At 48.6% G+C, this 13961-nt stretch overlaps 1 protein-coding gene across 4 annotated transcripts in view; it reads left to right on the top strand.

Annotated features, from left to right (window-relative positions):
* The window catches only part of PAX5 (paired box 5), a 547862-nt gene that overhangs the window by 352435 nt on the left and 181466 nt on the right, over positions 1-13961 (top strand). For all 4 annotated transcript variants that reach the window (XM_086961679.1, XM_086961678.1, XM_086961677.1 and 1 more), the window contains one exon: positions 2682-2811. In XM_086961679.1, coding sequence (XP_086817805.1) covers positions 2682-2811 — 130 coding nt within the window. The remainder of the gene's footprint in view (positions 1-2681; positions 2812-13961) is intronic.

Raw genomic sequence — 13961 nt, 5'->3', positions numbered from 1 at the left:
ATCTAACAGGATTCTTTAAAGCTAGATGATCCCATATTCCCTGACAAATACACATGGGACAAACACAAGGTCAGATCATGATGACAATGGGAGACACACCACCAAATTGGGTATAATAGTTTGCAATATGAGATTAGTTTATAGTAAATAAATGTATATCTTTGCATATCATTACTAGTAGCTCCCTTGACTACACATACATGTGGGCGCAGACTCCAGGTGTTTGTGACTTTGTCTTCTAGATGTATCACTCTTTATGGACAATAATTAAGCTTTGTGAAGATGTAATTGGCACATTGGAAACTTTGCACACACCATATGATTGTCTGTACATGTACACTAATGTGTTTATATTAAAAGAGGAAATGCAATAAAGATATATTTTTGTAAAAATCAGACAGGGTTCTCCCACGGCCGGAAAAACTGGGCATGGAAAAACCTAACCACTATAAATCAGGAGGAGCAACGCTCCATGTTATTCTGTCTGTATACTGATCGCCGATGATTCAAAATCAAACGAGGTTTTTATCAGGACCATATAACTAAATGCAGTCACTACCATTCAATTGAATTGAAAAGAAGAAAACGGGCCTATTAGTTAAAATCCCTGTAGATTGTTTGCAAAGTATAATCACATACCTGCCACCTCACAGGGTGCCACTGTGTGTCACATGATATTACTTCTTTCACACAATCACCCAATGAGGAGCCGGTATCACATAGTGGGCACACGATTCTCAGGAAACCCCTGCAGAGAGCAGAGCAGGTTCTCAGCTAATTGCTTTGAGGTTTAGCTCAGCCTATGTCCATTGCGAGCTGTGAAACCTCCCCAGGACATCAGCCACATCCTCAAAAGCTTTGATTTTAGTTTTTGGCAGGGGTTGGTGGAAAGGGGAGGCATTGTGGGAGGGGTGGAGGCTTGCCGTGGGGAGGCTGTAGATTTAGAAGTATCTCAGCTGTGCTCGTCATTAAGTCCTGCCCACTTTATAGCCACGCTCCCTCCTCACACAGTGAGAAAAATTCACAAGTTGGCCGTTCTGTAATGACACTTGTGATGGCAACATGGTAGCGCTAAACTTACTTCCAATAAGGTGTCCCACACAAACCATAAGGTGTGCCCCAAAAATACGTTATCTACGGCATTTTGCAGATGATTCCAAGCCAACACCTGCATGCTTGAATTACAATGTGGGTAACATTATGGGCCTGATTTATAGGGCGAAGGAGTATTTTACTCTGGCACCCTGATGGAGTTACTGTACTCCAAATTTAGAGATGTCTGCTGCCCCAGCAAACATCTCTTACATTGGCAGGAACAGCCGTCATAACAATGAATTGAAAGTGTACCGTATGGCTCCATCAACATTTTTAAAAAGAAAATCCCAATGCAAGATATTCTTTTTGAAATCACCCTGCTGCCAAGGAAAGGAATTTTCGTACTAGTTTTACCACTCTTTATTGGAAAGTACTGTAGATCTACAGTAAAGAGCGAGGTTTTAAAATGTTCTGAAAATAAAGATGGCTAGACTGAGATTAGATTGAAAAAGAGAAGCAAATTGCAGGATTTGGTATTGAGGAAAGAAAACCAATGTCCGCAGTGTGTAATTTGTGTAAAAATAAGTGCCGGGCTCTTGTCAAGAGATCAATTCAGCTTGCACCTCCCATTTCCCCTGCCAGTGCAGACAGTGACAGTACCAACAGAACTACTATGTAGCACACTTCTCCAAGTGTGACAATTCCTACTATTCCAGGTACTCACAGAAATAAGAATGGGTTGGGAGGCAAGTATTAATCATTTTTACTGTATTTTAGATTAAAAAACAACTGTAGTTGGGCTTCTCTCTAAATTATACAAACAGCGCCACCATGTGTCAGACTATTATAAGAGCTGGTGTTGACAATTAAGTGCCGGTGCCGAGCACCGGAAACCACCAGCTCAAATTAAGCACTGATTAATGTCCGTCTCTCTAGCCTTTCAATATGCGGCGAATGCTACACCGAATTAAACCGGCTGGCTGTGGTGTATTGGAAGCGAGGTATGGGGCAAACTCTATCGAAGCTAGATAGGGTCCTTTCCATGAACCAATCAGAGGCATACTCGAAAAGACATGAAAATGGAACGCTGAGCAACAGGCAGCAAGTGAAATATAACCAAATGCTTAGAGACCACAGAGCCGCAGTGGACTACATGAAGAGAGCAAGCAAGGATTAAATCATTAAATGGAAGGCACTGGAGAGTTAAACACAGATCACGTAATATCCTAAATGAGTCCACATAACAGTCCCCTATACTGCACATCTGCTTTATGAAATGAGAGAGGCACATAAGCTTTTAACAAAGAATTCTCTAAATTAGAGCATGAGACAACAGCAGTAAGGCGGGATGTCACAGTGAGCAGAGGTAATGGATTACACTACTTTATAAAAAAAATAAACGATAAAAAGTAACTATCCGTTATACTTTCCAGAGGTTGCCAAGTTACGACAAATTTAGATTTAGTTACTTCTCAAACAACGTAGGTGTAGTAGCTATTTTTGTTGTGATAAAATGTGTACCTTCAGTCAAATTATTTTGGCTATGAATGAGTTGCCATAGTTGACTACCATGATTCTGAGTTTTTGCTTTTGTAAATATATATGTATTTATTGCTGTTGACTTCAATTGTATGCATTCTTTGCAGTCGTCCGAATACTCAGCCATGGCCTCACTAGCTGGTGGATTAGATGACATGAAGTCCAGCCTAAGCAGTCCCACTGCTGTGGATATTGGAGCTAGTGTCCCTGGGCCGCAGTCCTACCCCATTGTGACAGGTAAGGAGAGCCGCCGTTAACCTCTGCTGCAGCCTGTGTACACTAAACCGGTTCACCATTGTCTGATATATTTGGTTTGTATCCTTCTATGGTCATGTATGTTTCAGAAAAACAAAGTTGCAGTGCTCTGTGATTTGCTGGTTTGTCATTTTTTTGATTATCACCTGAGCGGTGAGCGATCCCCATTATGTGTTACAGGGGATCACCCATATATTCTGCTTCACACACAGCACTCAGCATGCATTCCACAACTCATTTAAGATTATCGGGAGGGAGGTCCAGCAGGAATGGCTGGCAATTCTTTTAAAAAGGACTGCATTTTTTTAACCTGTTTTGCGGAGCTGAGCTGTCAGTAGAACTACACCTTGAGATACTGTGTGTAAGTGGCTGAGGACAATACTTTTCTCTTCGATTAATTTGCTGGAAAATTCATGCCTCGACACTCACATGTAAATGTACATGTAAATGTACAGGAATTTATATAGCGCAAATCACCAAGCGGTTTCTAAGCGCATGCTTAGGGAACCCGTCCTGGTATTCCCCTGTGAGATAACCCTGCAGGGTATCCGCAAGGTGAAAGCAAGGCATCCCGCCACGAGGGGCCGTTGTGGAGATTAAGCAAGCTATTGCCCAGAGTCACAGAGTGTGAACCCGTGAATCGAGTAGGCACCGGAGCGAGAATTGTCAAGTCCATGGACATTTTTTAGGACTCAAGACCCCGCCGAGCCGGGAATTGAACCCTGGTCCCGGGCTGACCTCTGCTTCCAGGTCTTCCTCCTCTTACCAGTGAGCCACACTTCTCCACAATACAGCCTGTATCACTGGAGAGAGGTGTGGTGCCGCGGCCAGGGCGACTGACGCTGGAATCTGGGGATCACGGTTCGATCCCCAGCTCCGGTGGCAGTTTAGCCCAGCACCATGTGACTCTGGGTATTAGCTTGCTTAATCTTCCCGACGGCTCCTAGAGACCCTTACGGGTGATTGTTTGCACTTTATAAATGTGGATTATTATTATTATTATTATTATCACTCTTCCTCCCCCCACTTCCCCCCCCTTGGAGAAGAGGTAGTTCTGTCGCTTATGCTTTGTGGAAAAGCCTGTTATTGGAGAAGGCGGAGCTCACAACACCTTACAAGCTTCAGCTTTGACAGCACATTCTAATTGTCTCACAACCAAGGTTGCAATTCTAAACACTAACCCACCTCCCCCCCTAATCATTAGCAACCACTTCATGCTCAAAACCCCCGCTCCTTCCAGTGGCGGCTGCCACTGAGTAGCATGAGTGAGGCGGGGTGGAAAATAAAATTAAAAAATTAATTCGCTTGTTGCCGGACCGCCAATCCACAGCCTTGCTTCACATCGTCCTCTTCTGTACCTGCTAGAAGCAGGAAGCACACCCAGACTCCCCAAAGCCAATCACAGTGCTGCAATGCAGCGTTGTGATTTGTCTGAGTGCCGTGGTTCGGTGCTCAGACAGGCAGTGGAAGCCTGTGCATGTCCCTCACCAGGCTGTGTATTACAGCCTGGTGAGGAACATGCAAAGTGTGCATGACTGTTTGGCCGGCCCCAGAAGACAGGCCAAACCGTCATACACACTTAAGTGCCCACGACTCCTCCCCTTGCCCTCTGTAACACAGTCAAGCCCCGCCCCATTAACCGGCCCGCCAACGGAAAAATAAAATGATAACAACAAAGTGTTTTTTATCGTTTTATTTTTCCTTTTTCCACTGCTCAAAATGCAGTCCGGCAGCGCCCCTCAACCTTAGTGCAGGAGCCGCTGCTGTCTCCTTCCCTTCACAGAACACGCTTCTAACAATTGTAACTATTAACTTTATATTTCTCATTCTTTACTCCTGCATCCCAGTCAGCTTCTCTCCCTGCTAGATTGAAGCTCTAGTCTCAGGCTGGCTTCTGTTCCCTCAATGATAATTCTTTTCCCAGTGTTTCTCTTTTCCTAATCTTCCCAGTTCTTCCCCTGCCTTACCATGAGTATTGTCCTTCTGCTTACTTCCAGTGACAAAATATACATGCACAACAATGTACCCCATGCAACCTGCTTCTGAAACAACCTTCCAAGTATGTACCAGAGAGAATAGTGAAATATTCGTCACACTGAGGTAATAACTTTTTCCCTTGGTGCATGTGCATTAATGCAATGCCTGGGCTGCCCAATGGTCTCCGACATCATGCTTATGCACGCCGCTCCTCAGGATTACCCAGTGGTTGCCTCTTCTCTGCACATGGCCCGTCTTGAGAAAGAAATACTCATGGTGCATAAGCTTTGTAGAAAAGGCCAATTTATTGAAATTAAGCAGGGCCAGAAAATTCTTGCAGCCTTTATCTTTAGCCCTCACACTCTAAATGTCCCTTACCGATCTTCAAACAGGACCAACTGCTGACCATAAGATTGTGTGAAAGTGTGTTCACCAGCTCACTTTATAATGGAGTGTCCACAAATCAACATGTTTTCATCCGTGTACCCTTAGGCACCCACGGCTGAAATAAAAGCTCATTTTTGTTCACCTCTTTCTGTTGTCTTATGTAATGCCATTTCTTACTAGACTTCCATCTACCCAATCTTCTCATCCTGTTCTCACCTCAAAGCAATCTACTGAGCTCTGCCATTGCATCAATTTTAAACAAGTGCTATCTGAATCTATCAGTTGGCAGCCCATACACTCTTCATAAACCCTATATTCTGTAACAGGGGCCTCACTTCCACCAAGTTCTCTGCTAGTAATCTAGACACCAAGGCAATGAAGTGAAGTTTAGTTCCCAGAAATATAATGGTCATTGCTGGTCTCACTATTTTTTTCTGGGGGCAATGGTGAGCCAAAGTCCTGTCCAAGAACCTTCATCAGCGACCACATTTCTTATGATTTCTATTACTGCCTACCACCAAGAAATCATCCAGCTAGTTCAGCGCCTGCTCAGACCCCGCTACTCGCCTTTTCACCTACCCAAGAAGTTATTTGAACATCTCAAAAATGGCACCTGACACAGACCAACCTATAGGCATTGCTCTGTCAATAAAGATCTTTCTTCCAAACTGAATCCATAAAAGAGACAAATCATCTGGATGCACTGGGAGTAATCTGAATGCTAACTTTATGACACCCTGCTATCCTCATCTTTATTCTTTGCAGCTTGGTTGCTACAACCACTGAGCTGGCCTTCTGCTCACTGTCTCCCTCTTTCGCTTTCCTTGCCCCACGTCTCCCATCCCATCATCTGTTTCCCTTCCTCCACCTGGTCTTCTGTCTGGGAACCCCCATCTTTTTCCCTTCAGCTGTCTCTGCCAGATTCGTTTTCTCTAGAAACCTATCATGTGACTCCCACCACACTTTCTGGAAAGTCTTGAATGACAAACTACCGACTTCTTTTCACCCCAAACCCATCTGTGCTTCTTCCCCTGGCCAACTCCCCCCTCTGTATCCCTTTGTGACCCTAGACATTCCTCCAGTTACCTTCATACTCATGCCCAACTCCTAATTCCTGGCTGTGCAGGGTCCCAGCACACCTCAGACTCCTCTCACCAGCTTCTCTCCCTCCTCTCATCTCTGTCTTCCTTGCTTGCTGTAACTGCATTTTCTCCTTCTCTTTTATCGGCTCCATCCTCCATGGATTGTAGCTCATTGCCCTTCTTCCCCCTCTCTGCTTCCCTCCAATAACTATTATTTGCTCTTCTGCCTTGCTTTCTTAGGTATCATCACCCCGAAGTAATTGTACACGTGACTCTCCCATTACTGCCTACATTTGTGCCTTGTCCTCTTCTGACTGGCTCTCCTCTGAGTCAAGAGGGAGGCGGGAGCACACTTCTTCTCATACCAGCACAGTTCACCCTATTGCATTCTGGTAAATGAAGTATGCTTACTTCAAAGTTGCTGTAGTTTTTCACCAAAGTTAGTGCAGGTAGTGCTGTTATCTCTGTTATCTTCTTGGTTTAGCCCTTCATCAGTAGAGAGCAGAAGTAGTAGAGAGCAGAGAAAAGTCATCCGGTGTTGCTGATATGCTGCCCAAGTCTTCACAGATCACAATACTACTCCACAAGCACACAGGTGCATCCCAGGTGAGCGTGTCAGCTCATTGGCTCAAGGGAGCCTTTCAGACACAAGGGGGAGGGAGCACACTGCCTTTCATCCCAGCACAGTTCACCCCATTGCATTCTGGTAAATGCAGTACATTTCAAAGTAGATGTCATTTTCCCGAAGTTGGCGCAGGTGATGCTGTTATCTCTAGACACGTATTTCTGGGTTTAGCCCTTCATCAGTAGCGAGCAGAAGTAGTGGAGAGCAGAGAAAATTCGTCAGTAGTTGCTGAAATGTTTCCCATGAGGCACAGCGTCAGACTGATTTGCATATAGCCATGTCTGAACTGGGGTGGCAGAGTGGGCTAAAGAACGGTGATGGATCAAACCCAGATCTCTTGACTGGGTGTGAGTGTCTGATTGATTCAGAATCTCCGTCCATCACCAACCCCTTTTGTACCGCTTTTGGCCACCATAAGTGTGGCAGGGTATACTCAGACGTGAGTTCCTTGCTCACTTTGCCACTGGATTCAAGCAAGCCGGGCGGAAGACGGCTCGAATGCCAGAAACCGGTCCTCGGAAGCTTGTTTCCGGTCCAGGGAAGACATGGCTTGGCAGTTCGGGCTGGACTGTTCCCATGAGGCACAAGGTCAGACTGATTTGCATATAGCCATGTCTGAACTGGGGTGGCAGAGTGGGCTAAAGAACGGTGATGGATTAAACCCAGATCTTTTGACTGGGTGTGAGTGTTTGATTGATTCAGATGCTCCGTCCATCACCACCCCCTTTTGTACCGCTTTTGGCTGCAATAAGTAAGGCAGGGTATGCTCAGACGTGAGTCCCTTGCTCACTTTGCCACTGGATTCAAGCAAGCCGGGCTGAAGACGGCTGGAATGCCAGAAACCGGTCCTCGGAAGCTTGTTTCCGGTCCAGGGAAGACATGGCTTGGCAGTTCGGCTGGACTGTTCCCATGAGGCACAGGGTCAGACTGATTTGCATATAGCCATTTCTGAACTGGGGTGGCAGAGTGGGCTAAAGAACGGTGATGGATTATACCCAGATCTTTTGACTGGGTGTGAGTGTTTTATTGATTCAGATGCTCCGTCCATCACCACCCCCTTTTGTACCGCTTTTGGCTGCCATATGTGTGGCAGGGTATGCTCAGACGTGAGTCCCTTGCTCACTTTGCCACTGGATTCAAGCAAGCCGGGCTGAAGACGGCTGGAATGCCAGAAACTGGTCCTCGGAAGCTTGTTTCCGGTCCAGGGAAGACATGGCTTGGCAGGTCTGGCTGGACTGTTCCCATGAGGCACAGGGTCAGACTGATTTGCATATAGCCATGTCTGAACTGGGGTAGCAGAGTGGGCTAAAGAACGGTGATGGATTAAACCCAGATCATTTTGACTGACTGTGAGTGTTTGATTGATTTAGATGCTCCGTCCATCACCACCCCCTTTTGTACCGCTTTTGGCCCCATAAGTATGGCAGGGTATGCTCAGACGTGAGTCCCTTGCTCATTTTGCCACTGGATTCAAGCAAGCCGGGCTGAAGACGGCTGGAATGCCAGAAACCGGTCCTCGGAAGCTTGTTTCCGGTCCAGGGACGACATGGCTTGGCAGTTCGGGCTGGACTGTTCCCATGAGGCACAGGGTCAGACTGATTTGAATATAGCCATGTCTGAACTGGGGTGGCAGAGTGGGCTAAAGAACGGTGATGTATTAAACCCAGATCTTTTGACTGGGTGTGAGTGTTTGATTGATTCAGATGCTCCGTCCATCACCACCCCCTTTTGTACTGCCCAAGCTCACAGTAGCACTCCACAGGCAAACAAGTGCATCCCAGGTGAGCTTGTCAGCTCGTTGGCTCAAGGGAGACTTTTAAACACAAGAGGGAGGGAGCACGCTGCCTGAGGCGTGCAGGTTTACTGTCCACATCTTCCCTTTCTTCCCCTGCAGTGCCAGATGTCCTCTGCTTCCCTTCTGTCTTCTGCATGGTGGAAGCAAGTGCCCTGCAATATAGCTCTACATTACTAGTATCTTGGACCAATGCTAGGTGCACTCCCCAACCGAGGTGCCTGCTCCTGCTGCCCTGCTCCCCACCTTAATAGACCACGACCTCCCACAGGTCCTTCTCCCCTCTCCTCATCCCTTCTGTTTCCAGCCTCCTCTGGGGCTTCAACTGCCTAAGATCCCACCCATGCTCCAGGGGTTCTGACTGGGGCGCCATCCTACCAAGCCTCACTCGGGGTTCTACCTCCATGGCCCCCTTGGCACCAGCCTTTCTTGCTGTGCATTGGGCCCCTGAGATCTGTGGCTGTGTTGCCCAGGGGCCTGGCTTGGTTGAGGGTGCCTCTTCTCCAAAACTGAGGAGGGGCTGTCAAGGTTAATGAACCCTTGTTCTTTAGGAGCAACCGGCTCTCTTTCTACTAGTTGTCTGGAAGGCCCATTCTACAGCCAGGGAGGCTCTCCTCGCTGCTCCCCCTTTGTCACTTTAAGGTGCCAACATGCCACTCTCACCATCAAGCCTACTCCTGTTTATGCTGCCCTTTTGGACGAAATGTTGATTCCTGCACTGTGGAACCTCTGTTTCCTTAAAGGGGCTAATGCCTCAATACCTTCAGCAATACCATTGTGGCCCTCCTCGCTGCCTGAGCAGGAGTGCTTATCAGAGCCACCAAACCGCTCTGCACCACACTGAAGGAATACATTTCTCACTTAGCTCATATGCAGCAACTCAACGACAGTGCATCTCAAAAGCCGCCCAAAGTACCCTAAAGAAGAACTGCACGGAAGCGACGTCATAGATCTCTCTGCACATGCCCTGTAGGTCCCCTGTCCGAGGTGGCACAGTGAGCAAAAAACCTGATGGACTATAATGCGTCCCAGAGTCATGACTATGGCGACATGAATTCAAGCATTCCATGAATGACATTTTATAGTTCTCTGCATATGTCACCCTGGGCCCACTCTCTTCTGATTGGGTGTGGAGTGATGATAGTTGTGATGAGATGTGAGACTGCAGGGAGACTGTTGACATGGCACTGTCTCCCTCTTCAGAAACACATGTTGAACACCAGTGATGACAACAACACTGGAGCCCCTACCTCAAGCAGCGGTGCATACTTCTGCATGATGTGCTGCCAGGTATTGTAGCAAGACATTTATTTTCATTAAATCTGGCTTGATGGCCATTCACTCTTTGTGACCATCTTTCTGTGCACAGCAGCAAGTGCACAGAATGTAGCTGTATACTCACTGCCTTGGTATGCAGGCTCATACTACTTTGTGCTGATATAGGGAGCATATGATAATAGGGGGCATATTTATGAATTTGTGGTGCAGGGCAGTGCACCAAGTCACATTGCTGCATGGCCCTGTGTCACAGGATAAGGGCAGGAATACACCATATTTATCCAATACCGTGCATCATTTTCCCTTGCGCTGGCACCTTTTTGTCAGCATAGCACCAACGCAGGTACCCTTGCACCATGGTGCAAGGGTGCCTGTATTGTAGGCAGGATTGTTTATGTGCGGTAAGGCATACCTTCCTGCACAAAAACAATCCTGAGAGTTTTTTTTCTCATTCTATGTGTGCTGCAAAACAAGGAGAAATAAAGATATTTCTCCTTGTTATGCCTCACCTGAGGAGGTGTATCTTTTTAGTACATTCCCAGGTTTGCAAGGTCTTGTAAATCTGGGAATGCATCAAAATACCATAAGTTGCATGGGAACACGCAAGCAATGTAGTCAAACCAAAAAAGGGGGGTCACTGTTCCATAGGTGTGGGTGCTAGAGAGTCACCCATACACTAATAGGAGAAGAGAGAAATGTGTGAAGACAGGACGAGGATAGGACTACGTCTAGGATCCACTTTGTAAGGAGGAGAACAAAAGTTGGCTCTTGTTGCCCTCACACACCCCGAAGGATGTCATGCTTCATCATCGGGTGTTTGCTCCTCGTCGGGCTGGAGCTGCAATGCCCAACGTGTCCTCCGACACAGTAAAAAGTTTGCTCCCCTTTGGTATCCTTTAGTCATTTTTAATATTAATCACACACACATTCACTGTGCACATAGGACCCACTCCATCAACACACCCTCATTCATCTAATGGCTGTTCTCTTAAAAGATCTCCTCTAAAGTGACCCTTCGGGGGACCTGTTGGGCATTGCAGCGCCGGCCCGACGAGGAGCAAACGCCTGATGATGAAGCATGACAACCTACGGGGTGTGTGAGGGCAACAAGAGACAACTTTAGTTCTCCCCCTTACAAAGTGGATCCTAGACCTAGTAATATCCTCTCTCTGTCTTCACACGTTTCTGTCTTCGCCTATTAGTGTATGGGTGACTCTCTAGCCCCCACACCTATGGAACAGTGACCCCCCTTTTTAGGTCGAGGACCGTCTCACTGCGTCGCAGTGGGCGGAGCCCGAGATTTAATGTTTCTTAGAGGGGCTTGGAACCTGCCCCTCTTCTCCATTGGCTGGCCTAGTAAATGCTGGCCAGCCATTGGAGGAGAGGGGCGTCGCTCTCTTTAAGTCCCGTCTTTTTCGGATTCGGGCGTGCTTTTTAGGTTCTTTCTATCTGTGACGTCATCCGTCACTCACCCAAAAACACGCCCCCGATTCCGAAAATTTCGGAGCTTTGCGGCAGCCATTTCTGCTCGACCATAGGAAGAGAAAAGAACCATGTCTTGTTATATATATATACGTGCAGCTATTACTGCAAGCCATACAGCATGCAACCAAAGAAAACAAAATTACGCTTTAAGAGAAAGCTTCATCATAAAATGAATTGATCACAATGGAGAAACAGGTAACTTTGAGTGTTGTACATGGGTAATACTATTGCCTTTAATGGGGTGAGCGTGGCTAGTAAGTGTGGAACGTGTATTTCCAAACAATGATCAAGTGTGCATGATGATGGGTTTTAAAGGATAACATGGGGAAGTATTCTGATGCCAGGGGGTGCCAAGTAGCCTCTATGGCATCACTGCCCTGGCTGGAGCCCCTGCACACCTGGCTCTCTGCAGCAGCACTCTACTGCCGCCCGCCTCCTCAACGAAGGTGTGAGGGCTACTGCAAACCAAGAGATCAAGCTGCGGACCACTGCCTTTACCTGCTCTCTGCCGGCTGCCCGCTCCTCCGCTGCTCCTTTCCTTTTCACCGGGGGGAGCACATGTGTTCAGCCTCGCAGTCTGAAGCCTTGCGCATGATTGCATCCGCCCCAGAGGTTATTGTGCACCGGGAGGCGTCCTCCTTGTCTCCGTCAGCGCTGTGCAGTCCGTTCGGTAAAGCCTCCGCGGTATTGCACGTCACCCACCTGCTCCGTCCCTCACATACTCCAGCACAGTTTCTTTAGGTCTCCGCCTTCTTCTATTTTCTTCCCCCTGCCTCGCAGGTTGGCCGCCTCTCTGACCGCAGTGTGGACGGGGGATGGGAGGCTGACAGAGTGGGCCATCTGCTGCTCCATTAGCCCTGTACTCCAGAATCTGCCCTCCCCCACCCTTTTTCCGCTTGCATATACAGAGCTGCATACGTAGGGCTCCTTGCACAGAATTAGGCCTCTGCTTTCACGGTGGTGCCAGACAGTGCACTCTACCTGGCTTACCTGTAGGGAGTGCAGGAGTTACCACCACAGCCTGTTGGGCCCATGTGAAGGACTCTACCCCAGCCCTACCAGCCCTACCAGCCGGGAGCCTGTCACCAAATCTCCAGCGTTCCCTAGGTGGACGAGTGATAGATACTTCCTCGGGCCCTCCCTGTCCTGCAGAGGCAGTTGCCTAGCACACAATTTTCAGATTACCATGGCCGACTTTGCCCTAACCTTACCAACCATCAGTCATTCAATATCTCCAGAGCTCCTTGACTTGGACATATGACTGGCTCGGCCCCAGCCCTAGAAGCCATTCAGAAGGGAACTGTTGCGTAATGTCCAGATTTCCAGCCGGACACAGGACTGGCTGCGCCTCAATCGTACCCTCTTTCAGGGGTTGCAAGCTGTCTCGAAACCTGCACACTCCCTCGAACGCTGCATGTGACTGACTTCGTCCCAGAACTACCAGCCTTGTAGAGGCACGATTGATTATCCAGTACCTGACACGTCTTCGCAGTGCATTTTTTTCTCGTAGTTGCATAAAACATACAATTTATTGCATCGAAAACTTAGAATCCAGGATGATGCCAGGTGCAGACGGATCTGATTAACCGGAAGGTGTTGTTGTGTGACTGTGCTTGCGCCCAGCAAGCTTCAGTTTCAGAGGCACGAGCCTGGCTCTGTTACACACTCTCGGGCGTTCTTTACAACCCCCACACCCCGTCTCTGCTGCGTGTACCCAAGCTCCGGCCCAAGTGGAATAATGTCTTTAATCGGACCAGCTCCTTCCGATTATGTGGGCGTGGAGAGCTGTGCTTGCTTCCCTGCCCCCTGGCTGTGCTTGCTTCCCTGCCCCCTGGCTGTGCTTGCTTCCCTGCCCCCTGGCTGTGCTTGCTTCCCTGCCCCCTGGCTTTGCTTGCTTCCCTGCCCCCTGGCTGTGCTTGCTCCCCTGCCCAATGGTTGTGCTTGCTTCCTTGCCCCCTGGCTGTGCTTGCTTCCCTGCCCCCTGGCTGTGCTTGCTCTCCTGCCCCCTGGCTGTGCTTGCTCCCCTGCCCCCTGGCTGTGCTTGCTTCCCTGCCCCCTGGCTGTGCTTGCTCCCCTGCCCCCTGGCTGTGATTGCTCCCCTGCCCCCTGGCTGTGCTTGCTTCCCTGCCCCCTGGCTGTGCTTGCGTTCCTGCCCAATGGCTGTGATTGCTCCCCTGCCCCCTGGCTGTGCTTGCTCCCCTGCCCCCTGGCTGTGCTTGCTCCCCTGCCCCCTGGTTCTCCTGCCCCCTGATTCTCCTGCCCCCTTGCTGTGCTTGCTCCCCTGCCACCTGGTTCTCCTGCCGCCTCGCTGTGCTTGTTCTCCTGCCCCCTCGTTGTGCTTGTTTTCCTGCCCCCTGGCTGTGCTTGTTCTCCTGCCCCCTGGCTGCGCTTGTTCTACTGCCCCCTGGCTGTGCTTGCTCTCCTGTGTTTGTGTGGCTCTGTGTATGTGGCTCTGTGTGTGGGGGGGCTCTGTGTGTGTGGGGGGCTCTGTGTGTGGGGGCTCTGT

The sequence above is a fragment of the Lissotriton vulgaris genome, chromosome 3_1, assembly GCF_964263255.1.
Source record: "Lissotriton vulgaris chromosome 3_1, aLisVul1.2, whole genome shotgun sequence".
Taxonomy (NCBI): Eukaryota; Metazoa; Chordata; class Amphibia; order Caudata; family Salamandridae; genus Lissotriton; species Lissotriton vulgaris.
The sequence above is the reverse complement of the archived record's forward strand: the minus strand, read 5'-3'. Positions and strand labels throughout refer to the sequence as shown.